This window comes from Etheostoma spectabile, chromosome 17 (genome assembly GCF_008692095.1).
Source record: "Etheostoma spectabile isolate EspeVRDwgs_2016 chromosome 17, UIUC_Espe_1.0, whole genome shotgun sequence".
NCBI lineage: Eukaryota > Metazoa > Chordata > Actinopteri > Perciformes > Percidae > Etheostoma > Etheostoma spectabile.
In genome coordinates, this window is record NC_045749.1 from 12,506,101 (window position 1) to 12,521,579 (window position 15,479).

The 15,479-nt window shown below is 40.5% G+C and overlaps 2 protein-coding genes across 6 annotated transcripts in view; both read right to left on the reverse strand.

Moving 5' to 3' along the window:
- Positions 1-633: 633 nt before the first annotated feature.
- Positions 634-12,585, reverse strand: zfand4 (zinc finger, AN1-type domain 4). 2 transcript variants are annotated; one of them, XM_032540716.1, is made up of 10 exons: positions 12,232-12,585; positions 10,687-10,998; positions 9,592-9,667; positions 8,822-8,889; positions 8,487-8,670; positions 8,108-8,255; positions 6,363-7,598; positions 5,480-5,534; positions 2,364-2,481; positions 634-1,724 (listed from the first exon to the last, which is right to left on the reverse strand). In XM_032540716.1, the coding sequence occupies exons 2-10, from the start codon at positions 10,868-10,870 to the stop codon at positions 1,589-1,591; spliced, it is 2,205 nt and encodes a 734-aa protein (XP_032396607.1). In that variant the 5' UTR covers positions 10,871-10,998; positions 12,232-12,585; the 3' UTR covers positions 634-1,588. The 2 variants fall into 2 exon arrangements, with proteins under 2 accessions (XP_032396607.1, XP_032396606.1); XM_032540715.1 differs by having other exon boundaries at positions 8,487-8,673.
- Positions 12,586-13,137: 552 nt separating this feature from the next.
- The window catches only part of washc2c (WASH complex subunit 2C), a 10,909-nt gene continuing 8,567 nt past the window's right edge, over positions 13,138-15,479 (reverse strand). For all 4 annotated transcript variants that reach the window (XM_032540710.1, XM_032540708.1, XM_032540709.1 and 1 more), the window contains 4 exons: positions 15,077-15,304; positions 14,254-14,958; positions 13,977-14,148; positions 13,138-13,846 (listed from right to left, as the gene is read on the reverse strand). In XM_032540710.1, coding sequence (XP_032396601.1) covers positions 13,701-13,846; positions 13,977-14,148; positions 14,254-14,958; positions 15,077-15,304 — 1,251 coding nt within the window. In that variant the 3' untranslated portion in view covers positions 13,138-13,700. The remainder of the gene's footprint in view (positions 13,847-13,976; positions 14,149-14,253; positions 14,959-15,076; positions 15,305-15,479) is intronic.

Genomic DNA, 15,479 nt, shown 5'->3' on the forward strand with positions numbered 1-15,479 from the left:
AGATCGGGTAGCGGATCTGTAGTTCAAATGGGACACAATGGGACAATTCCACTTCCAACCTGTAGGGCTGCGGTGTCAAATTCAGTTTCACTACGGGCCACACTGGAAAATTAGAATCACGTCAACAGGCAGACGTGTAGTTTATTGCTTTTATGTCATCAAAAAAATAAAATATCTTTGACTGTATTATTGCATGTCTACTATAGTCTTCTCACTTACAGTTTGGTTGACAAAAACATCAAAGAAAAGGCCAAAAGCGTAAAAAAATGTTGAGTAACGCTACAGAAATGCCAGAAAAGCAGTAAAAACTTTGTAAAAAAATGACACAAACTATGCGGGCCAATATTAATTGTGAACCACATTATAAAGATGATTCTGATTCTGATATATTGGGGGCCGGATCTGGCCCATGAGCCTTGAGTTTGACACGGGTGCTGTAGGGGGGCCGAAGCAGGAAAAGTTACATAGTGTTGCTTTAAAGGCTAGCAGAGGTATATTATGTAATGCGCAAATATAAGGAACCGAAACAGAAAGACTCGAGAACACTGTAAAAAAATTACATCAGGGCAATCTGTTGGTCAATTGAAAATAAAATAAGACAGCTATTGGATCAAAACACTTGAGCCAGTGATGTACAGTATGTATGGAAAGAAGCTTTATTAGATCAAACCCCTGTAGATATTATAACAGCATTTAACATTTTGCAACAGCTGAGCAATAAAAAAAGACTTACAAAAGATTTTTTTTATGGCAACCACCTTACTTGTAGACATAAATACCATAAACACCCCCTCCCCCAATCCTAATACCGTTTACTTGATAGGATTACAGATCACAACTGACATTCACACCTACACACATTGCATACTTGCTATTAAAACCAACCTTAATTTTAAATAAGTACTATTTATTAATAATAAATATTAAGTATTTCATCAATAACTGGGTGTACTGTTCTCTTTTAAGAAATATTTCAATGTTAGTGATGTCGGTATGTATGTGCCCATGTAAGAAAGACATTTAGAGGTGAAGAATATAACAATCTGGATGACGACAATTTAAACACTTTGTAACACAAACAAAAAATTAAGTATCCTTCCCCCCACAATAAGGAAAGTCAAATGTATAAATATGATAGTTCTAAAGTGCATCTGTCAAAGACTTGTCGAATGAAAAGTCCTCAGCGGTCCTATCTTTAAAAAAGAAAAGAAAAAGGCTGACAAAACTAAAACATGCAGCAGATATATTTAGCAAAAACGACCTACATACAAGCACGTTATTTTTTTGTTTTGTTTTTATACAATAGAAAAAGAACAAGGTAACAGAGAAAAATGATAAACATCTTCACATTGTCAATTAGAAATCATTAGTTCTTTGCCATTTCAGTCTACTCGTTTGTTCACACTTGGCTTTACAGACTATTTTATTAAAATTTTAAGCAAACCTGGCTGATAAAAAAAGCACACAGTGGTGAATTAGTTCCTTGTTTCTACTCAAAGTGATTTTGCAGAATCTCTTCTTTTCAGTCGGTTTGACCTGTAGTTCTTCAGGTTGTTCTTCTTCTATGAAGAGGCGAGTGTTGTCGGGTCTAGATCTTAGGCAGCTTGGGAGCACTAACGAGAGGGTTGGTGTCATGCAGAAATCTCCGTCCGGCACTCTTATAGTCGTACGTGCAGTCATGTGTCTCTGCGTAGCGGTGAGTGGCACAGAAGTTGTGACCACACCTGAAAGATTAAAGGTAAACAGTTATTTTGGTATTTATGCAAAGATCAAGAAACAATACTTTATATAGTTATAGAGGGTTTCCTGACAGACCAGACAGTCACCAAATAAAAACATTGTTTTCTTCATCAGCAAACATCTGCTCAATCATCCAGCTGAATGAATGAAAGATATAGCAAGGTTTTCACAGACTGAAAGCCTCCTCATGCGCAAGACTATTTCTATTACTAACATTCTCTAATTTATTTAATTTATGAGCACTAATGTTGAGTAAATTGCATTACTCATCTTATTACAGAAACATCAGTCTTTTGAACACAGTCGGGAGCTCTACGTTACAAATTGTTACATCAGATTCAGGATGTGCCCCGGACGAGGCCCGAGAGGAGGAAGAGATCCAGACTGATGTTGTAGAGAGAAACTTTGATAATGCTAATAACTCGTGGCAGAACAAGCCGTGAACAGAGATGCGTTTGCACTGGAGAGATGGCTGCGAGACAAAATGATGAACTAGGAAAAGACCGTTTTCTACTAACACGACTGCTTCAAGGACAAGAATGAAAAATAGGGGGAGATTTGATTTAGAGCCAGGCAGCGAGTGGGGGAGTGAGTGCAGGTGGAAGTGCTGGAGGCAGTTGTACCTGCACTCGTAGCTGGTGGCCAGGCCAGTCTTCTTGCCACAGAGGAGGCAATGCTTTGAGTTCTTCTTCTTGCTGCCTGTGGAAGCCTTGACTGGAGGTAGGTGGTATGTTGAAGTGCCTGAGAACAGAGAAATAGTATTTTTTTTATATTTACTTTACAGGATTCAGTGTGGAATTACTGATCATGTACTGAAAAGGTTTGTAATAATGTACACACAGTCCAGTCACGTAACTTGTCTCTCCTCTGTAAATAATACAATATTAAGAGTCACTGATGTCTGCACACAGCATAACTGGAGATTTTAGGAACATTTTACAAACGTTGCTTTAATTTGTGCTTTCTTTAGCATTTCACAGACAGAAATTTGCCAATACAAGATCCATCACAGAATTCCTGAAACCCTAAAAAAGGTTAGATGTAACACAGAATCCCTTAAGGGAGGAACATTGCATTTCTCCCTATTCAGTACTTTCAGGCATGTTGTACCAAAGCCCAGCAATGATGTCTAAGCAGCCATTTTCACCAGCTGTCAAAAGGCAAAACACCTGCTGTGAAATCAAACACTGGCGTGTGGCCAGAAATGCAATGCAATAAGGTTTTTTAAGTATCACTGCACTGCAATTCTAAAAACCTGTCAGTATTCAACATTTTGCTTTGTTTTGTTTTTGTCTTATTGCCATTTCACTGAGCACAAGGAGAGTGCTTTCATACCATGCATTATGTTGGGCTTACGTCTGTACTTGACACCGACAGGAAAAACCTACCAGAAAATAATCTGTCAAAAAGTGTTCACACTGTCACATTCATGTCTTTTCATCTAGGATTCCTTTTGAGTTCTGACAATTAATTTCAAGCTTGGTTTATGATGAAGTGCACATTCTAAAATTTTTGTCGACTAAATTAGATGTGAACAGAAGTAAATTGTCATGTCCTCATCTGAACCATTAACAAGTCAAAATGTTAGAAAACATTTTAGAAAACAAAATGTTAATTTCCTACGTTAGGGAACACCGGCTTATGTCAGCTTGTACCTGTGATAATCGTGTCTGTGGAAGCATGCAGTTTGGCAGGGTTTGTGAGCTACGGGGATATGGGAACATCCAGATAAAACTGACAGCTCCGTGATGAAGGTACAGGAAACTCGCTGTCAAGGTGCTGGGTGTGGAATTGGATTTTTATTTGTTTAGTGCACTTTAACCTGCTGCCATACTGAATATAGTTGTTTCAAACCCAAGCACATTTCCCACATTCTCTTGTTTAGTTGACTTAACTTGAATTTGATAACATTTTATTAAGAGCTGTCCAAATCATGTTTTCTTTGCTCCCAATCCTAATCTCAATAAATACCCTCTACCCTATTAAATGAGTTGGATTAGGATTGTTCTGATATGTGCACAGCAGCACTGCAGCGACCTGGTGCACTGAGAGACAAAAGTACCTTTTTTGTAACTTTAAGTATTTCCGCTTGTGTCACACTTTTTTTTAATCATTATTCATTTTTATGGATTTTAACTGACAGGATAGATTGAAGACAGGAGAGGGGAGAGAGAGAGGGGGCGGACGACATGCAGCAAAGGCCCATGGGTCTGATTCAAACCTGGGCCACTGTCAAGGACTCAGCCTATATGGGCAGCACACTCCACTGGACACTTGCTGTCAATTAGCTCTGTTTTAATAGAGCTAATTGAGTTGTTTGTCAAAGCTGGCTATTCTAGGTAAAGACTTCTTTCTTAAAATAGCTCTATTTAAACCAAAGTAAATAATAATTTCTCATTTCTTTACTAATGGAAACTATCCAACTGAACACAGTGTCTCTGTTTTTTCTATAATTAGTACCAAATTATACAGTTTGTTCCAGGAAAATCAATCAGTGAGAACCCATTTTAGCAACAAAACCAAAATACAGTAATGCCTCATTTACATAAATTGTGCATTCAGATTGTTATGACCAGATTGATCTTAGATGCATTTCCCTTTTTTTGTTATTATCCTCAAAAAGTCACTAAAGCAACTTATTAAGCTGTACTTCAAAAACTCAAAGTATGAAGGAAAAGACTCTTTGGTCTGGTGCCATGAATTTGAAGTGCTATTATAGCCACAGTGAACAACTGGTGAACAGTCAGCAGAGCATCATGCATCATCATTAGGAGGATGTTTCTTATCAGACTGAAGTGAAACATGTCCTGACTGAGGAAACCAAAAATGATGTTACAATATAGAAATAAAATAGAGAGCACATGAAATCTCAGAGGAGGGATGACTCACTTGTCAGCACAACAACATAGTCAGAGCAATAACAGAGTGAAGAGGCCACTCAAGGAGAGCCAGAGTTATATCCAGAGTCCAGACTTGAACCCTTCTGAAAATATATATTGAGTTTTTCCAAGAATGCCCACATATTCTGACAGCGCTTATGAGCGTCTACAATATGTGGAAGACAGAGAAAAGTTTAGGTCTGTAAAGCGAGTAAAGGCAACCCCAAAAAGACCAGAAGCTGTAATTACTGCCAACTTGTGCCAAGAGTTTAAAATGAATCTTTTAAGCACAAATTAATCTATTTGTAATGACCTATTGAGGTGTGAAAACCAGAGTAAGCATACTTAGTGGCTAAGATTGATGGTATATATTTTGGAAACCTATTCAAATACCAAAATATTTTTGTGAAAATGCAGTTGAAAGTAGAGCCTGACTTAAAAGTAATTTGTGTGCAGTCATTAGTTGGGTTCTCAGCCTGTGGGAAACACAGATGTACCTATTTATCCTTAAGAATAGCCTAAGCATCATTTATGTCATCAGTGGATGACATAAATACATGAGTGTGCTTGTGTTTAGGCCTGAAACCTTCTGTTGTTTGTTCTGCTTCCGCAGTTATAGCAATAATGAATATTTAAAACCACTGTGGTGCTTTGTTGTAGCGCTCACACAACATGCACCAAAGGATTTCACATAACAACATCCTCTCCATATGCGACTGCACCTCTCAAGACCGGCATCGTTAGTTCAGAACCATTTGGCTATAATGCACTCTGGCACAACAGATGGCTGTAAAGTCCACAACTCAAATGTGCAATCCTACCACCACAATTCAACACTTTCTTTGTGCGTCTCCCCTTACCTAATCTCCCAAACGAAGTCATGACTCCCCCGGCTGATTCAAGAGCGTTGGTGGCCTGAGAAAACAACAGCAACATGACATATTTTTTTGAGCAAAACAATTCAACAATAGCACAGATTTTTCTTGAGAAAAATCTAAATGTTTTACTCAATGTTGAGCTGGAAAAGAGCTTTAAGTTGTCACTATTACTGGTGAAGTAATACAAAGTAAGTATCACTAGGAATGAACCCTATAGTAACATCAAAAATGGAGGTGTATATAATTTGAATTATACACAGGTGTTTATGCTGACGAAGAGACACTGAGAAAACTAATATGATTGTGAGAGAACTGATGTTCCTAACAGAAGGGGCGATCATTAGCCATTTTCTATGAATAACATTTGCATTTCTCATAGTGCATCAAACTTATTTACAAGGCAGTGAAAATTGCTCGATACATTTTGATTAATTTAATTTAACTGGAAACCTTTCACATTGTATCAATTGAACCTTTCATGCAGTATAGCATGTCACATATGGTCTGATGAAGTTCAACTACAGCATTTTAATAACATATTTAAACTGACAAGCTATGTGTGGGTATTTTCTCTTTCTTTTTTGCTATAGGGCTTCATCTCATGGCAAAACTCTTTAGCACGACCAACAATTTTCATCTCCAAATGATTCATCAGTTGGATATTAGTGACAATTGCTGCAACATGACATTGTAAATACTTGACAGTACAATGTATGCAGTTTAAAAATAAAAATAAAAAATCTATTTTGGTCTTGTAACAGTACAAATACTTAAACACTCAAATTATTCTGAGAAAAAACAAAACAAATCGAGGATTAAAAACTATTCCCCAGATCCAATCTGAGCAGCACCTCTCTGTACTCACCATGTAAGAGACTGCTGCTGGGTGTAAAGGTGACATTTGTCTGATCAGATCATCCTGAAGAAGCCTGTTAGTTGGGATGGATGGCAGCCTGGAGCCAAGGCTGCTCAGTCCTGAGGCAGTGACAGGGGGCAATGCCAGTCCCAGACTCTCTCCAAAGCCATGATTCCTGTTGCTGCTATCTGCAGCCCTTGTGGAGAGAGATGCTAAGAGTTCAGAGTTGTTTAGGGTACCCAGTGGCTCCTTAGATGCTTGGTTGGCCATCTTAGCGATGCCTCTTGCTTCCCTCTTCGAGATAAGCTCTGGCCTTTTGCCAGGTGACTCCACTTTAACACCACAAAGGTATGGTGGATGAGTTGACAAGGTGGTGGAAGGGTAAGGGGATGTGCTGCCTGGCTTCACTTGTGCTGAGGATTGTGCTTGAAGGTTGGGCTGTAAACAGGAGGGAGTGGAATCAAATGCCTGAGGCAGTGGCCTGGTAGAAGAGGATGATGAGGTGGAAACGGGCAAAGGAGAGGGGGGGCTGATATGAAATGGTGTGCCGAGCTGTGTCCTCTGACCTCTGCTGGTGAAAGTATTACTTGTCCCAAGTGTCCAGGTACTGAGTGGGGAGGGGGAAAGCGGAAACTGGTGCTGAGCCTCAACCTCGATGGACCGAGGACCTCCCTCTGGTTGTGTGGACACATCCAGACTCAGAGGGTCTAACAGTTCCCCAAATGGAGCTCCAGGTTGTGCTGGCACCACCAGCCCAGGAGCTTCTTCTAATAAACTCAGCCTGACTGCCTCCCCTGCAGGATCAGCAGGGTCAAAGGTGGCTTCAGGTGCCCCCCTTATACACAGCGGAGGGAGCTGAGGGTACACACAGTCCCTCATCAACCTGGTATTGCCAATGTCCAACCGGGACACTTTAGGAGGGGGCCGGATCTTTGCAAATGGTGGGCATGTCTCCCATGGCTCCTCCTCCTGAAGCATATAACAAGAAGGTGAGGAGAAAGAGGGAGGGGGTCGTCTAGGGATAGAAAAGTGAGCAGAGGTTGCAGCAGCAGAGGGCGGCGAGGGGTCTATGGATTCATGATCTGTGATTGGAGGTAGTTGTGCATTTGATTGCCACGGCTGGTTGATCTGGGGGTGCGAACGAAAAAGGCGATGATGGTGACGTGGGTTGGAAAGTCCTAGAGAGCCACCGCAGGGCTGTGGGCTGACAGGGGGCCGTGGTTTTACCTTTGCCGACTTCTTCGGCTGTAGGACAGAGACAAAGACAGAGACAGTTATATTATACCACAGCACCCTTTCAAATATACTGTACATTTTCAGTATTTCACCCCATTCTGTAAAATTATAAAAATCATAGTGGTTATCTCATTACTCAATTTAGGCTGCTGGTATAAAAAAAAATCTTTAAAAAAGCCAGTAGTTTAATGTCATGAAAAGATCTATCCTCTAACAAACATTTGCAAATTACTGGTTGCAGGCTACCATTTTTGATCTATGATTATGAAAAGCGAGATTCTATGTGATGACAATATTAGACATAATTTGGTTTTCTTATTTTAGGGATTGAAAAAAAACACAACCATGAAAAAATGGCTTGAAGAATAGCTTTCACAGAAACGGGACAATTCCCGTTTTTCATAACATGTCTACATTCAAAATGGTGTGAAAATAAATCATGTGTGGAGGCCACATTTGCCCTCTCTGATAGGCAGTAACATTTTAACCATGTTTTTGTGATCCCAGTTTCTTCCAACCTTCTTGTTGAGGTTCATGTCCTCCATCTTGGCTTTGAGTAGCTTAATTTTGTTCATGGTGATGGAGTTCTCAAGGCTTTGCTGTTCAACTGCAGAACTCGCTCCATCCTCCTCCTCCTCTGCACACACATTGTACACCGAGCCACCACTGGAAAATATGAGAGGCAAAAACAATCTTCCAATTAATGATCCAACAAAGCTGTGGGCAGTCTCTTCACTGGCCCTGCTCACTGAACTCAGTGCTACAACTACCACTGGATAATCAATGTTTAGTACTCAACGCCACACTAGCTGTATTAGTTCTTTATACTTCGACTGATAATACAATGAATAATACTTGTGCTTAAAAACAACAAGGACAATACGACAATTTCCCAACCTCAGAGATTCAGACAGAGGGGTCAGGGTTCCATCTCCCCTGTCGACCACTCGGAAGAAGTTTAGCTGGTCATTTTCACGATAAACCACAAATGTAACCTGCTTGTTGGCCAGGCTTTTCTCACAACCCTCCTCCTTTGCGCTCTCCATTAGGTCAGTCACCTCTTTGATAGGATCCTCCATGGCTACTGACAACAGAAGAGAGGGGGTTCTGTGGTTAAAACAATTTAAATTCCCAAATGTGTAATAGAATTTATGAAAAATCTTTTGATATAATGGAAAACAACAGATGTCCAGCTGTAATATGAATTTACAGTTCGCTGGTCTATTCCTTACCTCTCCTGGTGTTAATTGGGCCTCCCCTCATAGCTAAGACCAGTTTCAAAGTGCAGCCCTCTGCAATGCTGGAAACACAGACAGACCAATGATCAATACAGCCGAATAAGTGAAGAGTATTGTAACCTATTCTCCAGTGTATGTTATTGTAATGGGAGAGAAGAAAATAACAGTAGGCAACATCTTTACTTTTAGGGTAATATGCTTTACTTCTGAGGCAGAGGGAGACGCGCTGATATAAAGTAAACAGCACTCCAAGGTTCAGGATGATTTCCAGATGAACTCAAGTGCACAACTGGGAATTCCTTTGGAGCATTTGTTTTTGATGAGCAGATGTTTTGTTGCCTTACTCTGCCCATCTGATTCTAAAACTTGCTGCATGGTGTTAGGAGAGTCTAGCAAGATAGCACTAGAGGCTGTTCATGTGGAGAATTAAGTGACAAGAATTCATGACGCTATACCACCATCTGCAGTAGGCAGAGGACTAGAGGGTGAGTTCTGCCTCTTGTGAACTGCCAAGAATGGAGGGGCAAGCTCTCTTAATAGGACCAGGATGCCACTTGTCTCATCCACATCATGTCTACATCTCTGGCTCATTTACGATTTGTTGAACTGAATTAAGACGGAGTTACCACCGCAGCAGGAAGGCTTTAAAAGTGCACATGCAAATTACTCTTAAAAGGTGTTTTCAAACATATTGGTAATAACTGGTCTTGTTTTCTTTGTGACTTTGCCACATTGTCAGAAAGGTTCAGCCGAAATATATTTACCCATAGTCATGTAGGCAATGTTCATCATCCAGCTCCAGATTGTTCCAGATAAGGTGTTGCTGGGCAACAGGGATACCTTTAACAAGTAAAATTGACAAAAACCTGTTCATATTTCATATACTAAGTTTACTAATTTGACAGACAAGTTGGGAATGCTGACGAAATAAGCATCCATACACCACTAAAGATGATTCATGTGCTACCTGAAGACAGAACTATGTTAATTGGTGAAAAAGGGCAAATAATTAAAAAGAAAACTTGTAGATGTGCTAGTGTTATCTCACCATAAAGACAGCTTATCTGACAGCTTATCTTACAGTCACATACATGAGGTTGGTTGGACTACTATCTTTCTACATTTTACCTAATACCGCAAATTAAACTAAAATAATAAGACTCCATTTGAAGGATGACGGCCTAACGAATACAGGTGCTCTCTAGAGCTATGAGATGGAGTGTCTGCGTAGTCAGGAAGCTCTCTGTGCCCACAATGAGTAACCTGGCTGACCAGGCGCTGGAGGTGAGCCGGTGTTAAGGATTGAGCATTGGTCCTTATATTGCAGAGTGGTTTTCTCTATCACAAACACATTTGGCCTGGCTGTCACACCTCCTCACACACAGAGCACAGAGAGGCCTTTCTGACCAAAACTGAAACGCAACCCAACGCACAACAGCTTGAATAACAAATATAAACTGAGAGCCCTAACACTGATCAAGGTGTATGGTGACAATAAGTCTAAGTGCTCTTAATTTAGAGTGTAACCATGAGTTTTCTGCCCATATATCTTTTTTGCATTTATTGTTTTTCCCCCAATGTTACATTAAGTGTGACAAGTAGTTTAACAGCACAGACAACTTAAAACTTTGAGAAGATACGGTTATACAGATACAGCAATACACATGACTGAAAAACTGACCTGGCAAGAGACTGAAAAGACAATACAAAATGGTCAAACAAATTACTTCTCATCTTCCCAGTCTATCGGAAAATTGACACAGCTTGCTGGCTCAATCAGTGCAGTACCTTGACTTATAAAGTATGGACAGTATTCCTAGCAGGCTAAAACATGCAAACTACACGTGTGTGCTTTGTACCTTCCAGCCTCTGGATCTTTGCCTTGACTGAAATGACAGCCTCAAAAGGCAACACACGTAGCTCAAAACAGGTCCCAGTCAGGGTCTCTATGAAGAGCTCCATAGTGTCATAGAAAGGGAGCTTATAGTGAAAAGCTCCCACACTGTCGTCATTAAAGAAGGGTGGCTCCTTCCTGTCGGTCATCTTGGCAGGATGGGAGAGAGACTTCGGGGATATGGTTAAATGGGAGGGCTGGCCCAAGATGAGGGAGAGAGGGACAGGTACTGCTCACTAGCCTCATGACCGTCACACATCATGCAGGATGACCACAGCTGTGAGTAGAAACAAAAGCACTGCATGATTATAGGAACTTTTTAGAAGGTTTGATACCATTCCCTGCAAACTAGTGTCTTAAATATGCTGTAGGTGCTTCCCACAGGTCAATGAATTTATTTGTGATAATCTATGCTTTGGAAGTCGGGTCAGAATTCACATAGATTCACAAAAATAGGCTCACGTGTAATAAAAACAACTATCCACAAGACTGAAACTATCTTGTAATACGTGGAGGAGCAATTATTTTAGAACAAGGGCATGTATCAGTGGCAGCAGACATGCACAATCCTCTCATGAAAAATTCAGTGAAGCATATAAGGCCTTGGCCAAAATTCAAGAGGATCAGGTGTGCTGCATAAGCCTATCAGTGGTATGAAGTGTCCTGTGACTGACCGCAGCCTCTGACAGATCACTTAACTCACCAAAATCTTACAAAATTGAACGTGAGAGGCAGGTTAGTCCAATTATGCTTTTATGTATTAAGGAAAATTGTAGCAAGCTAAATTCAACATTATGAAATAATGTTATGTGATAAAACCCACGACACTTTAGTTTAAGTGTCCTTCCATTACTTAAAAGCAACACATAAGTTACCGTTTTTCTCCTTGGAACCATTATATATTTTCTGGGTTGGGCCTGATGAGCCTGATTAGCTATTTACGTTATTTGTGATCTTGTCCCTTTGTGCTTTGAAGTACAGTTGTCCACAAGCTGCTGTCTAGAACATAGGTTATATTCCACACAGACCCTTTAAAATAGATATTCCACTTCACTGGAGCTTGACACAGGGAGTCAAGTGCCCACAAAGGCGTAACATACAACACTAGCTAAGGATGAACTGTCTCTCTGATTGTTGGCTCTATAATGTTAGCATACAAGGCCTGAGGGTTGTCAAAACAGGCCAGTCCTTGAAGAAAGCGGTTAGGTTGTCAAGTTACAGGCGACGCTATGACGTTATGCAGATTGCCTCTGACTACATTTAACCTTTTCTACAACGTTAGTTGAACGCACCACCACAGTAGAAACCAAATGCCAGGTTTGCGAAAAGAGACTAAATAGGAGCGTTAGCTAGCTGCCTGACAACAGAGCTTAATGTAGTTAGACGTCGCCTCAATCTGGCTAACGTTAGCAAAGAAAGGTTACACAAACAGTAATTATACCTCCCAATTTTAACGAAGCAGTTTGAAACATAGGTTAACAGTGGTACTGTATTATTAAAACCTGCTTACCAGTATCTTCTGCAATAACACGGCAGTAAATCCCGTCTAGCTGCTGTTAGCTTTCGTTGCCATGTTAGCCAACAACTCAAACAATGGCTACCTTTCTCAGTGGTTGGCTAGCAGGCTCCTATGCTATGTCCATTGGCTTCAGTCCTTTGCAGGCCGATGTTACGTTAGTTGTCGTCGTTGCTTTCAAATCTAAGCAGCATTTCATCACATTTAGACCCTAAAAACTACACACGGAACAAAACAAAAATGCCATCGGTTGTGTCGGTGGCCGTGGTCCCCTTGTTGGCGACATCATACCTGTCAAAGGCATCTAAACAACACCTTTCTCACCTCATTTGATTGACAGACAAAGGAACCAATTAGAGCCAGGGATGGTGAGGTGGGCGGAAAATACACGCCCCATATTCACATGAAGCAGTTTTTACTGTAAACTTTAATAAAAATGATATACCGTCAAAATGTCCGATTTCAAATGCGTGTCAATTTGTAGCCCCATGCCAGATAAAAAAAATCCCTTCCTAAATGCAAGGCAAAAAGGCTTTTAATGTCATGCACAAGACACAAACTGAAGAATGTAATAACCCTACGAAGTTTACTTTTAATTATAACTTTTACTTACTGTGAGGAAGGATATATGACTTCTAGCAAACAATTGGGTTTCTCTTTAAATGCAAATAATGGAGCAGCTTCAATTCTTAATTTTTTTACTTTAATAATAGTGACCTCAGCAAAAACACTAACCCTAGCTCAGTCACACAAAACTGAAACAGAAAGTGTTAATCACAGCTCTAAAGTTCCCTTTCTTCGGAATGGGCTTCCTGCTCATATTACACACTTACCGATATCCAAGTCTACCGACAGACAAAACGCACATTAAATCAATTGACTTGGAAATAATCACACTCATTTCAGATTGCATAAAATATTTTTCTTTTTAGTTTTTAAAAATTAATTTTTCATTTTCATCACAGCCAAAGTTAAGAAATTGATGAATTTCTTATTAAAAACATTGTCAAAATGCCAAAGACAGTAAGTAAACACGTTGATTTCATCATAACCATGATATGGCACAAACCCAAAAGAAATGGAATCTCAACATGGTCAAGCCAAAGGATAAACATCTTTAAAACAAACAAAACAATTTACTGTTAATTTCTGCAGGCTTTGAGGCTAAGCACATGATATGCTTATAAAGTGCTATTATGTATAATAAAGATTAACACTATATAATACATGTTACATAATATGATCGGATGACGAGATGATTTTGGAAGTGCTGTCAGAAGATGACTGGACTAGTTTTCATTGAGTCATTCCATTCATTGAGTCTTTATCTGCCAAAAATAAGCCCCAGTATTTCTATGAATTCATATGAATAAATACTCTATCAACAGTGTATCCCATCTCAAACCTTTCCAAATAACAAAATAATGAATCCACAATTGTACAAATCTGGCTTCTCAGAAACTTCACTTTCCACTAAGAGCATTAAGTGGATCATCAAATATGTCACTTGAATCCGCTGCTGTACTGGTCTCCTGAGACACTGGTGTTTTCTTAGATTTATGGGTAGCCTTCGTCACTGGTTTTACTGTGTTTGGTGAGAAGATGTCATCTTTACAGAATAGAGAAAAAGACAACATATTTGGTTAAATTTACCAATTAAAAAAAGAGCACAGGACAGACCAAATCAAAAGTGTAAAAAAACAAAAAAGAATGCCTGCACGCATTTTATTGTTTCTTACCCATGTCATCATCAAATATAGACTTGGTCTCTCCCTTCGTCTTGGACCTCTGTTTTGGTTTTAAAGTGTCCGTCAGGTCAGCAAAAATGTCTATGTTGTCATCGAACAAGCTGGCATCAAGGGGCTTCTCTTTGTGCTTCTTGTGAACTTTAGGCACAGTGGCTACTTCATCCTGAGAACATAGAAATTCAGCCAATAAGGAAAGAAATGAAACATGTTCTTATGATTTCAAAGAAAACCTTGACAGTATTACCATCAATGTAAAATAAAAAGGTACCTGGAAGATGCCCTGCTTTGAAAAACTACTGCTGTTCTTGATTTCTTTGCTACTTGGTGATATGGGAGTGGAGCTGTTGCTCACTGCAAAGATGTCCTCATCATCCTCATCTTCTTCCAAAAAAGAAGAGGCCATGGCTTTCTTAGTAGTTGACCTCGGTTTGACCTTTTGGAAAAGGTCATCAGTGTTGGCATCAAAAATGGATGGAAGAGTGCTTTTGTCTTTGTCTTTCTTCAATCCCACCCCACTACTGGCCTGAGGTTCTGTAGTCTTGGTAGTCTGTCTGGTGGAGGATGTGTTAGGGACTGATGTGGCCCCAAACAGACCGTCAGAGCCAAAAAGCTCATCTTCATGAGAAGACGGCAGCACCTTGGTATTGTGGCTGTCTTTACTGGATTCTTTCTTTCCAGCGTTTGTGGATACTGGCAGTGTCAGTACAGAAGGTCTGGGGGAGATTTCAGAGAGAGAGGATTGCGGTAAGGAGGCGGGCAAGGCTGCGGGTGCATCTGAGTTAGGTAGTGTCGGACTGGCACATGTCTGGCTGGACCTGTCTGGTGGGGGTAAGGCTAAACCAGACAGACTGGGCTTCAGCCCAGGAACCTCTCCACCCACAGTCTCTTCTTTATCCTTTAAAGATCTTTGGGCTGCTTGCTGCCTTGCTGCTCTGGACTGGGGTCTCCGTTGTACAGAACCTTTGGCACGACTCTGCATGACAGAAGATTTGCACCCACAATATCACGTCAGAAATCCAAGGGATGGAAAAGCAACCAAAAGACTTGTAGATAAAATATATTATTCTCCAAGCCAGGGATCAAAAACTTACCTTGTGTGCGCTCTGCAGTGTTGTAGCCTGGACTGGGGCGTCGAAGCTCACTCCTCTCTCATAGTCAGTCTGGGCTTCTACTGGAGTTGTTGCGGGGCTGGGGCTCAGGCTGGAGCTGGACACCCCTGAAGAGGAACTAAAAACCATTCCAGGGAGTACACTTACAGCTCCTTGCGTACTGGGGACGGCACCAGGGAGCAACGCAGCGGGGTTGATCATCAGATTGGCCTGAATATGATAAGATCAGAGGGACTAATACAATATATCAAGGCTAAAAAGACACCATGGACCCTGAACAAAGACTATTTAAATGGAGTTTTCCCAGTTAAACACACATTTATAACTACTACCTACTCTCATTTTATGACGTTTGTCAGAGTGGTGCCACGCAGCAGATCATTCA

What these genes read in the sequence shown, in the direction of transcription:
- zfand4 (XM_032540715.1), bottom strand. Translation starts at nt 10,870, where the DNA reads ATGACCGACAGGAAGGAGCCACCCTTCTTTAATGACGACAGTGTGGGA. An exon ending in CATTGCCTACATGACTATGG is followed by an intron (nt 8,890 to 9,591) that starts GTAAATATATTT and finishes CTGTGTTTCCAG; the next exon opens with CATTGCAGAGGGCTGCACTT. An exon ending in GACTTCGTTTGGGAGATTAG is followed by an intron (nt 2,482 to 5,479) that starts GTAAGGGGAGAC and finishes CTCTGTTCTCAG; the next exon opens with GCACTTCAACATACCACCTA.